The 15,705-nt window shown below is 44.7% G+C and overlaps 1 protein-coding gene across 1 annotated transcript in view; it reads left to right on the top strand.

The window, feature by feature from the left end:
* The window catches only part of TECRL (trans-2,3-enoyl-CoA reductase like), a 123,124-nt gene that overhangs the window by 84,081 nt on the left and 23,338 nt on the right, over positions 1–15,705 (top strand). The window contains exons 5-6 of the mRNA XM_073340004.1: positions 12,108–12,223; positions 14,444–14,549. Coding sequence (XP_073196105.1) covers positions 12,108–12,223; positions 14,444–14,549 — 222 coding nt within the window. The remainder of the gene's footprint in view (positions 1–12,107; positions 12,224–14,443; positions 14,550–15,705) is intronic.

Raw genomic sequence — 15,705 nt, 5'->3', positions numbered from 1 at the left:
CTGTTGGAAATCCCACTTTAAAGGTCTCTTCTGGGCTCTTACAGACCAGGAGTAACTGGGCCCTGGTCAACCACCTTCATACAACTTTTGAACAGTGGACTGTGGAGTTGACCAACACATTAGCTGGTGACTCTTAGAGGGCTGCCCAGTCCAGGTACTGATCCCACTCATTCCCTTGAGATGTATGGGTGATCTCAGTAAAAGCTTTAGGTTAGCAAGACAGGATAATTTAATCTATATCATAAAATAGCAAACATCTTTATGCAATACATTGAATGTGGCACTCAGGAGAGGTTTGTACTTTTAGAAGCAGGGGTCCCATAGCTAATCCCAGCTGCCCATGATCTACCCAGAGGCCTGGGAATGTGTAACAATTATATAAACAGTATTACTGGCTGGGAATCCCCAGTTACCTAAGGGACCCAGCTCCCATTAACTTTATTCTTGGACAATCCCATCCTCGTACTCGCGAACACATTCTTAACTGTTACAAGCTGAATGCACCACAGTATTTTCCATTTTTGTACAATTGTGTGGGTTAGAGCCTCATTACTGTTGATTCTATACAAAGTCTATGTACAACATAGAACGTTACACCAAAGGAAAGCTGCGTGACTTCTGATTTATGCAGCAGAACAGCAATGGAGTTTGTACGTGTTCACTGATCGGAAGATTGTTGGATTACCTTGAACGCCCATGATTCTTTGTATTGTAGCAGAGGAATGCCATGAGGCTGGAAGAGTGGTTGGGCATGCAAGGGTCCATGGACTGTTTATTAACAGCTTGTGACCTCCCACAAATTTGAAATTAACAAGGGGCTGCAAATAAACTCTCGGTCTCTCTTACGCTCTCCCCAAACATCTTCTCTGGATTCTAGCTGCAGAGTTTGAAAGCCATTTGGAACAGCAAGCTGCAGGCTGCTAATCATCTCTGTGTAACTGGAGTAGTGTCCCATCGAGACCACTGCTCTGGCCTGGGCAGAATTGACTGTTGGTTTGAGAGTGTCATAAAATGTGATTATTAGGGATGTGGTTAATAGATTCTTTAGATCCTCAAAAGCGTGTTCTTGTGTCTTTTATCCCGGATCCATGGAGTCCATTTTATACAGTTCAGAAAAACAGTTCAGTTGACTGTTTAAGGACAGGCTAGGTAGGAATTTAGCCCAAGAAGTTATTGTACTGAAGAACTGATCTATATTTCAGGTTTAACTATAGCTGGATTTTTCAAAATGCTCAGCACCAGATGAGCCAGATTTCCAAAAGACCTTAGCACTCAAGACCTTATTTAGGTAGCTAAATAAGAGAGGCATGTTGCCTAGTGGATAATGCACTGGATTGGGACTTGAGAGATTTGGGTTCTCTTTCTGGTGGCCTCAGGTAAGCAGCTTAACCTCTTTTTTGCCTCAGTTTGTGAAACGGAGATAACCCTCCTTTGTGAATGGCTTTGAGACCTCTAGATGAAAAGTTCCATGGAAATGCACCTCACTGTTGTAAATAACCAGGTTTTCAAAAGGGCCACTTCATTTAGGTGCCTACAGGGGAGTTGATGGATGCTGAATTCTTTTTGAAATCTGGCCCACAAATACACCCGGTGTCCCATAACTGCCAGTCGTTCTCTGCCCATGTTGGAGTTAGGTTACAGATGGGTATGCACATGTGTCACCTGGGTTGTGCCTGAATATAGACAAAGCTATAATAACTGTGCACTGATTTACAATCACTTGTTTGTTTTCGGGGGCTGGCAGGTATGTGTCCTACTGAATTGGCAGACACAGCCTTAGTTCTCTGCAAGGAATAGGGAGGGCTAGTGGCATCCAGCATCCCAGGACTGGTACTGGACCTTCCCTCTCTTTTGCCATCACCAGCAGAGCAGGCCCGGTACGTTTCGCGGTTCACGCCTCCAGTGATTCTGGGGGGTTCTGACTGAGAATTCCTCCTTGGCCCGCTGCTCCACCTCAGCCACTTGCAGCACAAGCCAGGACGGAGCCTTAAATAGCTAGAAATGCTGCTTCACTGTCACTGTAACCCCAGGCCAAGAAATACAGGCCCGGGCAGACTCTGTCTGCAGGAATTAAAAGATAGCACCGCGGATTTGGGGAGATGTTCAGGAGCTGGGAACAAAAAAGTTGTTTGACTGTCCAGCTAGCACTGCAGAACTTTACCGTCTGCTGCCAACCTGCCTCCAAAATCCTTAACAACAGTAGAGATAAAAGGCCAAAAATAGAGATCATTTGAAGATATTGCCAAAATGGTGCCCTGTTGACTTTCCTGAGGTCGCAGAAGTATAAGTGGGGGTAGAAATTGGCCCAGAAGCTAATGCTGTATATTAAGATTTGACACAGTAACACTTGGAGATGGGATTTTTTCAAAGGAGTTTAAGGGAGTTAGGCACTCAGTGCTGTAGGATTTGGGTGCTTGTGGGTGTTGAGTCCCTAACTCTCTTAGGTTCCTTCGAAATCCCAGCCACGATCAACACACACACACACAGAGTAATAGTCTCTATAATGAATATAAATAGAAGATATGCAGTATCATATTGACTGTGTGGTATGCACTGTATCCATTTGGCCTAGACTCAGAGTTGTACACCCAGCCACCCTCTGTCTTTCATTCGTCAAAAAACTAAACTCAGTCCTTTAGATAACTTATTTACTGCCGCTGTGGTCTTTTGTCCACATGATTGCCCCATACATGCTTAAAATATGTCATTGCTATTGCTTTGCTGATAGCCTCAAGCAATGACCCAAACTCATTGCTCCTAGCAAGGGTGCTCTCTCAACCACTCCCATCAGCTCCCCTCCCTGTGCACACAGTACCTTGTTCGCATCTCTCACTGATGGAGGTGTCACCCATGAACTGGCAAACTACCCTTACATGGCATGGAAAGAGCCAAGGTACGTAGCTGAGAAAAGAGCAGCCGGGAAAGGTTAAATGGCCTCTCTGGAGTTCCATCCCACAGCTCACCATAAATGAAATAATACTAGGCTATTCCAAAATGCAATATGATCCACACTAGGGGTCTGTTACATGGCAGGGAAAAAAGGGCATGTCAAAAGTGTTATATGGAAGAATCAGTTAGTATATTCTCATAAAGACTTATTTGTGACTCTGTGGGCTTCTAGTTTATAAGTATGGAATTTTCCTGCTATTTCTTATTACGTCAAAATAACGTTTCTACTTTGTCCTCCAGGCTCCAGTTCCTCCCTCCCCCAATTTATCTTCTTTTTATCTCTTTTTGATTTAACTAGTGCATGAAGTGCAATTAGCTGGCATTAGAAATCCTGTGATCCCCTCTGGTGGTCCCACTGGGCTCATGTCGAGGCTCTAATCCAGCTGCATCAACCAGTCAGAGAAATTGTCTCATGTCTCTGCCACATTCCATCTGGGTTACAAGCAATGAATAACTTTAAGGAGCTCCTTTCACCTCTTATGCAGTCATGTCTCCTAAATATACTTACTGCCTCATGTGGTTTGGGATTATAATCCCTGACCTGATTGTTATTCAGGGCGGTCAGGCTTCATTGGCATGACACACTGTACAAATTCTACCAAAGGGTAAATAAAATAAGAGCCAGACCCCTCGGGACCTGTCAGAGATAGGAATAATCTGATCCATGCAGGATGAATGAGGAATCAGGCTGGGTATGAGGTTTGCACCCCTGTGTCCCTTTGTCATTAATCAACATTAATGCTGATAGAATTAACATGCTAGGGGCTACTATCATTCTATAATCTCAGATCACTTTTTGTGATATTTTTAGTAGGTCAGAAGTTATTGAATAACCCATTGAGCGTCTGATGTTCAGACATGCTAAGTGCCCGGCAGCTCCAAATGAGACCAGTCCGAGCTCTGGTTCCTCTGAAAATCAATCACTGAGCAAGTGCGCCATTTTCAGAAGCATGTTGCAACTGCTGGCAGAGAATGGCTCTTTGTCCCCTCCTAATGGCTGGACCACAAGTGGATGTTTATGAGTCTGCTACTGCCTTCAAGCTAACTGGTGTGGTCTTGTAGCTCAAGGGGTACAGGCTTTAGATCCAGAGTTTCCAAATTCAGTCCCTGCAGCTGACCCCTCCTGTGGCTTTGTTACAAGAGCACCAAGGCATTGTTTGGCCTTTTATTTTCAAAAAGGAACTAGTGGGTTGAAAAATGTTTGAAAATAAAGTTGGCTTGGGGGGCAGGGGTAGCCTAGATGACCTCTTAAGGTCCCTTCCGGTCCTATATTTCTATGATTCTGTGCACAAAGAATTGGAGTGTTCCCACACACCCAATTGTGGACTACACATCTGATTGTGCCAGTGGTTAACAAGGCAACAGCAGATGGTGTGGACAGGGAGAAATAGAGGCCCCTCTGATGGATCAGTGAGTAAAGATGCTCCTAAGCACCTGGTGATGAGCTCCTGCCCATAATGGGTTTGCCCCCCAAAAAAGAAAGACTTCTTCAACGCCACCAAGCAAATGGGACAGTGGCAGATTTGTGGCATACTGGGAGGGAGAGAAAAGGGGAGGCAGCTGTCCGCTGCGTGGGATATGAGAAACTCCTAGTGGGGACAGAAAATGAGGGCATGTCCCTTCTGAGAGCAGTCCACACTCGTACAGAGCAGCACACACTGTTGTACAGGGGTCACTAGAAGTGTCCCTGACAGAGTCAATGTCCACCACAGGAAGGTTTGTTTCAGAGCACTCTCCCAACAGTAATACTAACTATAGAGTTCATCAACATTTTTAGTTGAAAAGGGATTTCCCCAATTTTTTTTAAGGCAAACTTTTGCAGAAGAAATTCATTTTCAATGATGGTTTTTTTTCCAGGTTTTCAAAGACTAACTGTATACCAAACATTTTATTGGCAAAGATTTTCAGTTTTTGAAAACTGTTTTTTTTTGTGTGTGTGTGTGTCCAAAGTGGTTTTCAACAACTAAAGTATCGTGGGTTTGGGTTTACATTTTTTCATTGAAAAACTGACTTTTTGAAGGAAATTTCAACCAAAAAAATGAAAAAGAAACCCTGAATATTTTTTAGGAAAAAATGGTATTTTTATCAGCTCTAAATAATAATCCCCAGCACTTATCCCATGTGCTGCCCCATGCAGCGATCCAGACCTCATCTCTCCCTGCCGGCCCAGACCTCCTTTGATTGCAAGACTGATGACAGGCTCCGGGATCATGTGCCACTAAAGTCTGCAATTAAGTGTTTTGTATTGGAGATTGATGACATGTAAGCCCTTCCCTGTCCCTATAGACCACCTTGGTCAGGTGGGGCTTAGTCAGTGTCACAGACCTATCATGACATGTTGTTGGTGTTGCTGGTGTGTGAGGTTGCTTCTTGTGGTGATAAAGCACAGCATATACAACTCAACTGTATCTTTGAGTGGCTTGTTCCTCTGGCATATGGAATCAGCTAGCCCATAGCTTGTATATTACTGCTGCTTGGGCAAAGTCAGGCTATAGTCCATCCACAGGGCCCTGCCTGATTCTCCGCCTTCTGTCTGAGTCTGAAATTGGGCAAAGGGTCAAGAGAGAACATGTTTCTGCTGCCGTGCCAAGTAGCCACACACTGCTGCTCTGTTCCTGGCTACTCCCCACAGAACAGCTGCCATGAGCTGTCAGCAATGGGCTGGGATTCATGCTGGGTGATCTCAAGCAAGCTACTCGCCTCTCTCTGCCTGTCCCCTCTCCCACCCTGTGTCTGTTTAGTGGATAAGCTTTTCCTGGCTGGCACTGTCTCTTACGATTTGTTTGTACTGCACTTAGCACAGTGGGACCCCCAGACTGATAGGCGTCACTGTAGTATCACTTATAATCATTCTCACTTGCACCCAGGCGTGCTGCACTGGGAAGTCCATGGTGAGACTGTTTTTTTAAGGTGTCTTGACCCCTCACATTCCAGACCCATTCACTCCACAAACTCTGGCAGCCTCAGTTCACTTGGGGATGAAGTGGCATGTAAGAGGTGACCAGACCTCACGCTGGCCTCTCTGCCCCCGGGCTGTGCCCTCCTTTATACAGACTCAGCTTTTTTCCTTCTTCCCGCCTGTCTACTTCCGGACCGGGTTAGGGAAACACTCACTTGGGGAGAGGGGAATTGTGCACAGGCCTAATTCAATTAACCAAAACCTTCTGAAAATTGAGCCTTACATTTATCGGCTGAGAATTTCAAAGCCACCACATAGAATTGGATGCTCAATTGGGACATTAGTGGATTGACACTATCAGAGAATTTGTCCCATAGTAGCTAACAGAGGAAAAGGGAAGAGTTTTAGTGTCCCAAAATAAAAGCCATCCCAATTTAAAGATTAGCGCTCAAGGAATCATAGAATCATAGAATATCAGGGTTGGAAGGGACCCCAGAAGGTCATCTAGTCCAACCCCCTACTCGAAGCAGGACCAATTCCCAGTTAAATCATCCCAGCCAGGGCTTTGTCAAGCCTGACCTTAAAAACCTCTAAGGAAGGAGATTCTACCACCTCCCTAGGTAACGCATTCCAGTGTTTCACCACCCTCTTAGTGAAAAAGTTTTTCCTAATATCCAATCTAAACCTCCCCCACTGCAACTTGAGACCATTACTCCTCGTTCTGTCATCTGCTACCATTGAGAACAGTCTAGAGCCATCCTCTTTGGAACCCCCTTTCAGGTAGTTGAAAGCAGCTATCAAATCCCCCCTCATTCTTCTCTTCTGCAGGCTAAACAATCCCAGCTCCCTCAGCCTCTCCTCATAACTCATGTGTTCCAGACCCCTAATCATTTTTGTTGCCCTTCGCTGGACTCTCTCCAATTTATCCACATCCTTCTTGAAGTGTGGGGCCCAAAACTGGACACAGTACTCCAGATGAGGCCTCACCAATGTCGAATAGAGGGGAACGATCGTGTCCCTCGATCTGCTCGCTATGCCCCTACTTATACATCCCAAAATGCCATTGGCCTTCTTGGCAACAAGGGCACACTGCTGACTCATATCCAGCTTCTCGTCCACTGTCACCCCTAGATCCTTTTCCGCAGAACTGCTGCCTAGCCATTCGGTCCCTAGTCTGTAGCTGTGCATTGGGTTCGTCCATCCTAAGTGCAGGACCCTGCACTTATCCTTATTGAACCTCATCAGATTTCTTTTGGCCCAATCCTCCAATTTATCTAGGTCCTTCTGTATCCTATCCCTCCCCTCCAGCGTATCTACCACTCCTCCCAGTTAAGTATCATCCGCAAATTTGCTGAGAGTGCAATCCACACCATCCTCCAGATCATTTATGAAGATATTGAACAAAACCGGCCCCAGGACCGACCCTTGGGGCACTCTACTTGATACCGGCTGCCAACTAGACATGGAGCCATTGATCACTACCCATTGAGCCTGACAATCTAGCCAGCTTTCTACCCACCTTATAGTGCATTCATCCAGCCCATACTTCCTTAAGTTGCTGACAAGAATACTGTGGGAGACCGTGTCAAAAGCTTTGCTAAAGTCAAGAAACAATAAATCCACTGCTTTCCCTTCATCCACAGAACCAGTAATCTCATCATAAAAGGCGATTAGATTAGTCAGGCATGACCTTCCCTTGGTGAATCCATGCTGGCTGTTCCTGATCACTTTCCTCTCATGCAAGTGCTTCAGGATTGATTCTTTGAGGACCTGCTCCATGATTTTTCCAGGGACTGAGGTGAGGCTGACTGGCCTGTAGTTCCCAGGATCCTCCTTCTTCCCTTTTTTAAAGATTGGCACTACATTAGCCTTTTTCCAGTCATCCGGGATTTCCCCCGTTCGCCACGAGTTTTCAAAGATAATGGCCAATGGCTCTGCAATCACAGCCGCCAATTCCTTCAGCACTCTCGGATGCAACTCGTCCGGCCCCATGGACTTGTGCACGTCCAGCTTTTCTAAATAGTCCCTAACCACCTCTATCTGCACAGAGGGCTGGCCATCTCTTCCCCATTTTGTGATGCCCAGCGCAGCAGTCTGGGAGCTGACCTTGTTAGTGAAAACAGAGGCAAAAAAAGCATTGAGTACATTAGCTTTTTCCACATCCTCCGTCACTAGGTTGCCTCCCTCATTCAGTAAGGGGCCCACACTTCCCTTGGCTTTCTTCTTGTTGCCAACATACCTGAAGAAACCCTTCTTGTTACTCTTAACATCTCTGGCTAGCTGCAGCTCCAGGTGCGATTTGGCCCTCCTGATATCATTCCTACATGCCCGAGAAATATTTTTATACTCTTCCCTGGTCATATGTCCAACCTTCCACTTCTTGTAAGCTTCTTTTTTATGTTTAAGATCCGCTAGGATTTCACCATTAAGCCAAGCTGGTCGCCTGCCATATTTACTATTCTTTCGACTCATCGGGATGGTTTGTCCCTGTAACCTCAACAGGGATTCCTTGAAATACAGCCAGCTCTCCTGGACTCCTTTCCCCTTCAAGTTAGTCCCCCAGGGGATCCTGGCCATCCGTTCCCTGAGGGAGTCGAAGTCTGCTTTCCTGAAGTCCAGGGTCCGTATCCTGCTGCTTACCTTTCTTCCCTGCGTCAGGATCCTGAACTCAACCAACTCATGGTCACTGCCTCCCAGATTCCCATCCACTTTTGCTTCCCCCACTAATTCTACCCAGTTTGTGAGCAGCAGGTCAAGAAAAGCGCCCCCCCTAGTTGGCTCCTCTAGCACTTGCGCCAGGAAATTGTCACCTACGCTTTCCAAAATCTTCCTGGATTGTCTATGCACTGCTGTATTGCTCTCCCAGCAGATATCAGGAAAATTAAAGTCACCCATGAGAATCAGGGCATGCGATCTAGTAGCTTCCGTGAGCTGCCGGAAGAAAGCCTCATCTACCTCATCCCCCTGGTCCGGTGGTCTATAGCAGACTCCCACCACTACATCACTCTTGTTGCACACACTTCTAAACTTAATCCAGAGACACTCAGGTTTTTCTGCAGTTTCGTACCGGAGCTCTGAGCAGTCATACTGCTCCCTTATATACAGTGCTACTCCCCCACCTTTTCTGCCCTGCCTGTCCTTCCTGAACAGTTTATAACCATCCATGACAGTACTCCAGTCATGTGAGTTATCCCACCAAGTCTCTGTTATTCCGATCACGTCATAGTTCCTTGACATCACCAGGACCTCCAGTTCTCCCTGCTTGTTTCCAAGGCTTTGTGCATTTGTATATAAGCACTTGAGATAATCTGTTGATCGCTCCTCATTCCCAGTATGAGGCAGGAGCCCTCCCTTCACAGACATTCCTGCCTGTGCTTCCTCCCGGTATCCCGCTTTCCCACTTACCTCAGGGCTTTGGTCTCCTTCCCCCGGTGAATCTAGTTTAAAGCCCTCCTCACTAGGTTAGCCAGCCTGCTGGCAAAGATGCTCTTCCCTCTCTTCAGAGAAAGTCTCTCTGTTGCGGTCATTTATAAGCACTGCTAAAGATAGATTTCAAAAACAATGCATGGGGGGAGGGGGTCCACTGAGGGATTGCCAAGCACTATTTGGAGAAAGCTATTCAAAATTAAATTCATTTAAACCACAGGCATTTAACATGTAGAGTTCTAAAGCACTGCAAACAGCCACCTTTAAGCTAAATAGTCCATTAGTTATGAACATATAAACTCCTTTCCACAGTGTTATGCACTTGAGTTACAATTTGCTCATTGCAATCTCTTGTACATGTGTAGTACAACATGGTTTTAATCTGGAATTTCATTCCAGAGAGGCTAGACAATCAGATCCATGCTCCTCGTTGTTCTGGTCACATTATATTTCCCCCAGCAGGGATTCTCTAAAAAACTTTGTGTCAATATTAATGGAAGGCTATTTTCCATGAGCTGGACTGTAACTTTACAATCTGCCCTGAGAAAAGGGCGATACATAGCTGCATTGCCCAATGGAGAGAATAGAGAATGGAGTGTGAGTGAGCCCTGGTCTACACTAGGAAATTAGGCTGGTATAACTTTGTTGCCTAACCCCCAGTGTAGACAGCGCTACGCCAAAGGGAGATTTCTCCAGGCAGCCTAACTACCGTCTCTCAGGGAGGTGGAGTACCTGCGCCGATGGGAAAACCCCTCCTGTTGGCATAAGTGGTGTTATCCCTGAAGCGCTATAGTGACACAGCTATAGCATTTTCAGTGTAGACAAGCCCTCTGACTATTCCCCCCCCCAAGTCAACCCAATGACTTCCCGGCTTTCCCCTTGCTGTGGGGCAGGAGTACGGCCTGGTTTACACTTAAAACATATACCGGCATAGATGTGTCAGGCAGGGGTGTGAAAAAACCCACAAACCCAGCAACATAGCCATGCTGACAAAGTCCCCAGTGTAGACACACCTATGCCGACAGAAAGTGATTTCTGTCAGCATAGGTAATGTCAGCTGGGGAGGTTCCTACACGGCAGAACTTCTCCTTCTCTCAGAGTATGCTGTGTCTACACTGGGGGCTCTGCTGACATAGCTATGCTGGCATTAGCTCTGTGGTATACACCTAGCCTAAAGGCTGGTCTACACTGAACACTTACCTCAGCATAGCTACATCTCCAAGGGGTGTTAACAATCCACACTTTTGAGAGACCCAGCTGTGCTGACTGAACCCCCGGGATAGACAGTACAGTTCTTCTGCCGACCTAGCTCCCACCTCTCGCGGAGGTGGATTAGTGATGGGAGAACAACCCCCCCCCCCCCCCCCCCCCGTGTGCCCAGGCACCTACTGTGGCTGGTGAGTGGGGCAGAGAGGGGACAGAGCCAGGATACCCCCTGTTCCCTTGCTGAATGTCCTTTCCTCTCAGAATTGTGGAGCTACGTCAGCAGAGCCCCCGAGTGTAGACACAGCAGACTCTGAGAGAAGGAGGAGTTATTTTTCTTTGGAAAAAGGTGTTGTTCCTTATAGACCTCTGTTGCCTGTCTGCGTACATTCCACTCCAAGGCTTGGGAGTGCAATCCCTCTTCAGTGATTTTGGTGGAGGCTTTCACTGAATAAGGACTGCAGGACGGGCCCCCAGACTTTATATGTCAATGAGCTATAAATGGCTAGTTGAAGAATGTTGTAATAACTAGTGCTGGGTGGGAAAGAGTTTTCCCATCCAGTGATAATTGTTGTTTACTGTTCCGAATTAGAATGAAAAGTCAAAATCTTGCAAATTTTTATGAAGCAAAAATCCAAACTCAGATTTCAGGTTCGGTCAGTTAAATCACTTTGTTTCAATTTCAACCATTTTTGAGGGTTTTTTTTTTCTCCCATTTGCTTGTATGATAATTAGCTCAAGTTTTGAAATGAAAAGTTATTTTTGAACCAGAAATGAAACCTTTTGACAATTTGGAAACTTTTTTCAAACATTTTCCAGTTGAAAAAAATGGTCAGAGCTGATCCCCGGACTTGAGGGATGTTTTGGCTTTGCATTGGCATAAGAACAGCCATACTGGGTCAGATCAAAGGTTCATCCAGCCCAGTATCCTGTCTTCCAATAGTGGCCAATGCCAGGTGCCCCAGAGGGAATGAACAGAACAGGTAATTGAGTGATCCATCCCCTGTTGTCCATTCCCAGCTTCTGGCAACAGAGGCTAGGGACACCATCCCTGTCCATCCTGGCTAATAGACATTGATGGACCTAATCTCCATGAATTTATCTAGCTCTTTTTTGAACACTTTTATAGTCTTGGTGTTCACAACATCCTCTGACAAAGGGTTCCACAGGTTAACTGCACTTTGTATGAGAAACACTTCCTTTTGTTTGTTTTAAACCTGCTGCCTATTAATTTTATTTCATGACCCCTATTTCTAGTGTTCTGGGAAGGAGTAAATAACACTTCCTATTTACTTTCTCCACACCAGTCATGATTTTATAGACCTCTATCCTATCTCTCCTCTGCCCCAAGTTGTCTCTTTTCCAAGCTGAAAAGTCCCAGTCTTATTCATCTCTCCTCATACGGAAGCTGTTCCGTACCCCTAATAATTTTTGTTGCACTTTTCTGAACCTTTTTCAATTCCAATATTTTTTTTTTGTGATGGGGTGACCACATCTGCACACAGTAGTCAAGCTGTGGTGTACCAGTGGGCCCTTTGCCATGGCAGATCAAATACTTAGATACTTCTTCTTATTATTATTCCTTTGTTGTTCAATTCCCCACCCTGAGAAGTCTTTTTTTCATTTCTAGGTTTTTCTGACTGAATACAGTGGGCCTCTACTAATCTACTTGCTCTTTTACATTCGTCTCTCAAGTATTTATGCTGAAGAGGAGAATATGGAGAGCTTCCGCCACCCAGTAGTTCAGTAAGTGCATGAACCAAAGTCATGCAGGACGGTAAGCCATTAAATGTTCCAGATGAATGGATGACGAGACTGTTGTTTCTTAATGCTAGAGCCCAGAGAGGGCTTGACCCTACATTCCTTCCACATCCAAACCTCTCCTCTCTGAAGTCAATGAGAGTTTCAGGTTGTTGTTGTTATTGTTAATTATTATTTGTATTACAGTAGTACCATGCGGTCCCACCCCAAAATGGAACCCTGTTGCATTCGGCATTGTGTGTGTGTGTTTACGCACAGTGGGAGACAGTTCCTGCCCTGAATAGTTTATATCTAAATAGACAAGCCAGAGGAAAGGTGTGATGGGAAACACAGGTGGGAAGTGACTCACCCAAGGTCATGCAATAGATCAGTGGCAGAACGAGGAATAGACTCCAGGTCCTCAGTCCTGTGCCCCCTATCCATTAGACCAGAGTACCTCCCAGTAACCAAATGAATTCAGGATCAGGACCACAGCATAAAGGATGGTCTTATAAGATTAATGGCATCAGTCTTCAGCAAAGAGGATACCCAGATCTGCTCTTTTCAGGTAGTAAAGAAGAAGCATTGTCAGAGGAGAACATTCAGAAACAAAGTGATGAATAAATGGAAAGTTTTTCAAAAGGATCTAAGAAATTTAAGTGCAAGGCTCTGATTGAATGAGGCACATGCTCCTAAATCCTGTAGGTACTTTTGAAAATCTCACTCTAAAAGTTCAACCTGGACCAGATGGGATCCATCCAAGAGTTCTGAAGGAGCTTAATAACAGTTGCTGAGCTACTAATAAAAAAATATTCAGCAGAGCAGCCCATGGGCACAGCAGTCCTTTTGTGTGCTATCGGGTGTAGGATCGGGGGAATCTAAATAGACAAGCGAGAGAAAGGTTGGGAGGAAGGAAGTAATATCATAGACTGGGAGGGAGATGGGGAAATAAGGCACAGAAAGATTGAGTTGGGAGACCTGTGCATAGAACCCAGAATAATTCTTGAGTAACACAGTGCCAAAAGACCAAGTAACATGTGGGTTCTCCTCTGGGTTGTACATTCAACAGGAGATAGAGGGTTTTAATAGAAGAGAGGTCAAAATATCTGCATTATTTATCTGGGGGCTGGGATGCAGAGAGTCTTTTTGCGAATCCTTTAAAAGCTATTTAGTTGTGGTTCCTGATGTAAGCCAAATGTTTTTAAAATTCTTGACAAGAAGGAAAGTGTGATTCAGCCTTCTGCACAGTCGTTAATTACCTGATTTTCCTAAGCTCAAACCTTGCTGATTTAATTACTTCAAAATTGTTTAATCTTTGACTTGTATTGGGAATTTTGTACGGTGGCCAAAGTATTTGAAACTTCACACACTGAACATCACTTTTCATTTATGTCTCATAATTGGCTTTCAATGAGACAGACACAGCTAGTACAGTAAATACAACCAAGATAAAATGCTGCCATGAATCACTCTTGACATTTGTTTTTTAAACCCAATCTTTATGAGCTGCAGCTCGTTCTCTGAAGCAAATCAGAAGTGCTGGTGGTTGTTTCATAATCCTCCTCAAAAGGGAATCAGTGTAATAAATTCTATAACAATTATCTTGTTCCATTGTAACGTGGAACAAAAAAAGCCATTGCAATGGATTCACTTTGCAGCAAAATCTTGTTTTGACTCCGCAAGGAAATGAAATACAAACTACCTCTGTGCAGCTACTGTACTTACTAAAGGGCAAGCAAACCATTCAGAATGTTTTCAAATGTCAGACACATCCTACGAGAGCATTAAGATATCCCTAAAATGTGTGAGACGTCTGTTGGAAGCATTGCAGGCGTCTGCTTGTATACACAGCTGTCCTGTTTTAATCGACTGTCATAGCTGTACATTACATTCTGAGCCTGCTGTGTCCTTTTTAATTCAAGGTGGGTAAAATATGTTGCTTCCACGGTAAAATGGATACAATGTTATATAACTCTGTGAAAACGATTCCATGAATATCAGGATTCAGTTGCTTTTGCGAAGGCAAAGTCTATGCCCAGAGATTTCAAGTGTGACTCTTCAGTTCTAAACTATCAGTCCTTATTCTTTATGTGAAAATAAAGGGTGATGTAGCAGAAAGTGCGTGGGCAGTTTTTGTTGTTGTTTTGTTTAAAAAAGAAGAAAAAAAACGACCTCACCACCCATCCTTCATGTATCTTCATTCCCCTTTTTTCATTGTTTTTCCAGCTTGGCCTGCTTCTGTCATTGTTTACACTATGTCAGACATCTTCTGGAGACATTATTTGTTCACAAGATTTCCGGAGGGCACACGCCTCTAAAAAATATGATAAAGGTGACAATTATATTTATCATTCTATTCAATATAGAGAAGGACCTCATGCTAACGGGGCCCAGAACAATGACAGGGAAAGAAAATTCATTTGTTTTCCAGGCCCAGTAATTATGTTCCCTTTACAGTATTTAAACCACCTCAGGATCCCGCCTTCAGAGGGCGTAGCATTTCTCTGACGGAATGGTATTGGTTTGCCGTTATCCGTATTATGTTAACAGCTGGAGTTCACAACTAAAATCCGACTCTACTGTGATACTTGCTGAGCAAACGTAAAGTCAGAGACAGTCCCTGCCTTGAAGAGGTTACACTCTAAAGAGAAAATGCAACTGAAGGATTATTATCCTTATTTTAGAGATGGGAGGCTGAAGCAGGGAGAACATCATGTGACTTTCCCAAAGTCACATGGGGATGCAGCGATAGATAGATGAATAGAATTAAGGTCTCCAAAGCATTTGTCGGGCACTGTAAGCAAAACTCCATCCTTCCTCTTGCTCCAGCTGCTGCATTATGAAGTAAGCTGTAGCTAAGCATGAGGAGCAATAGGGAACGTTAAACGAAACGTCTTTCAGATATGTTTAAGCTTTGTAGTCGAGAAGAAAAGGTTTGGCTCTGCAGACAGACCCCTTTGACCCAAGCAAGGAAGGAGATAAGGTTTAGTGGGCATGTGCTGAGGAGGATGTTAACTTTCAAATGAGATGTAAACTTGAGGTCTTAATGAAAATAGCACCTCAGAATATGAGGTAAGAGTCCCAAAAGCACCTGTAACTTTCCAAAGGGACATAGGCACTTGGGAGGAACACTGATTTTCACTGTCATTTAGGCACTGATGAGAATTAGATCCTGTGGTAGTTTTGGTAAGAAGTAAAGTATTCACCAGGGCATCTATGCAAGATTACAACTGGATCATTATATGGTACCCTTTCTTTCACCCCCATCATTTCAGTTCAATGGGGTTTTCTTCAGTCACCATCAAGCAACTGCCATGCTCCATCTGCAGAAATGGCTCTCTCTCACAGGTGGACGAAGTGATGCTGAATACATAGGATTAGGTACAGTGCAACTGAGTTAATTTCAGTGGAACTGCACCTGCCCCCATCAGGGCCAGATCAGATCCATAAGAGCCAGTCCTGCAACAAACTCCATTTGGGTTGCACTT

This window comes from Lepidochelys kempii, chromosome 4 (assembly GCF_965140285.1).
Source record: "Lepidochelys kempii isolate rLepKem1 chromosome 4, rLepKem1.hap1, whole genome shotgun sequence".
Classification (NCBI taxonomy): domain Eukaryota; kingdom Metazoa; phylum Chordata; order Testudines; family Cheloniidae; genus Lepidochelys; species Lepidochelys kempii.
Note: the sequence above shows the minus strand (reverse complement) of the source record. Positions and strands in the feature narration are given on the sequence as shown.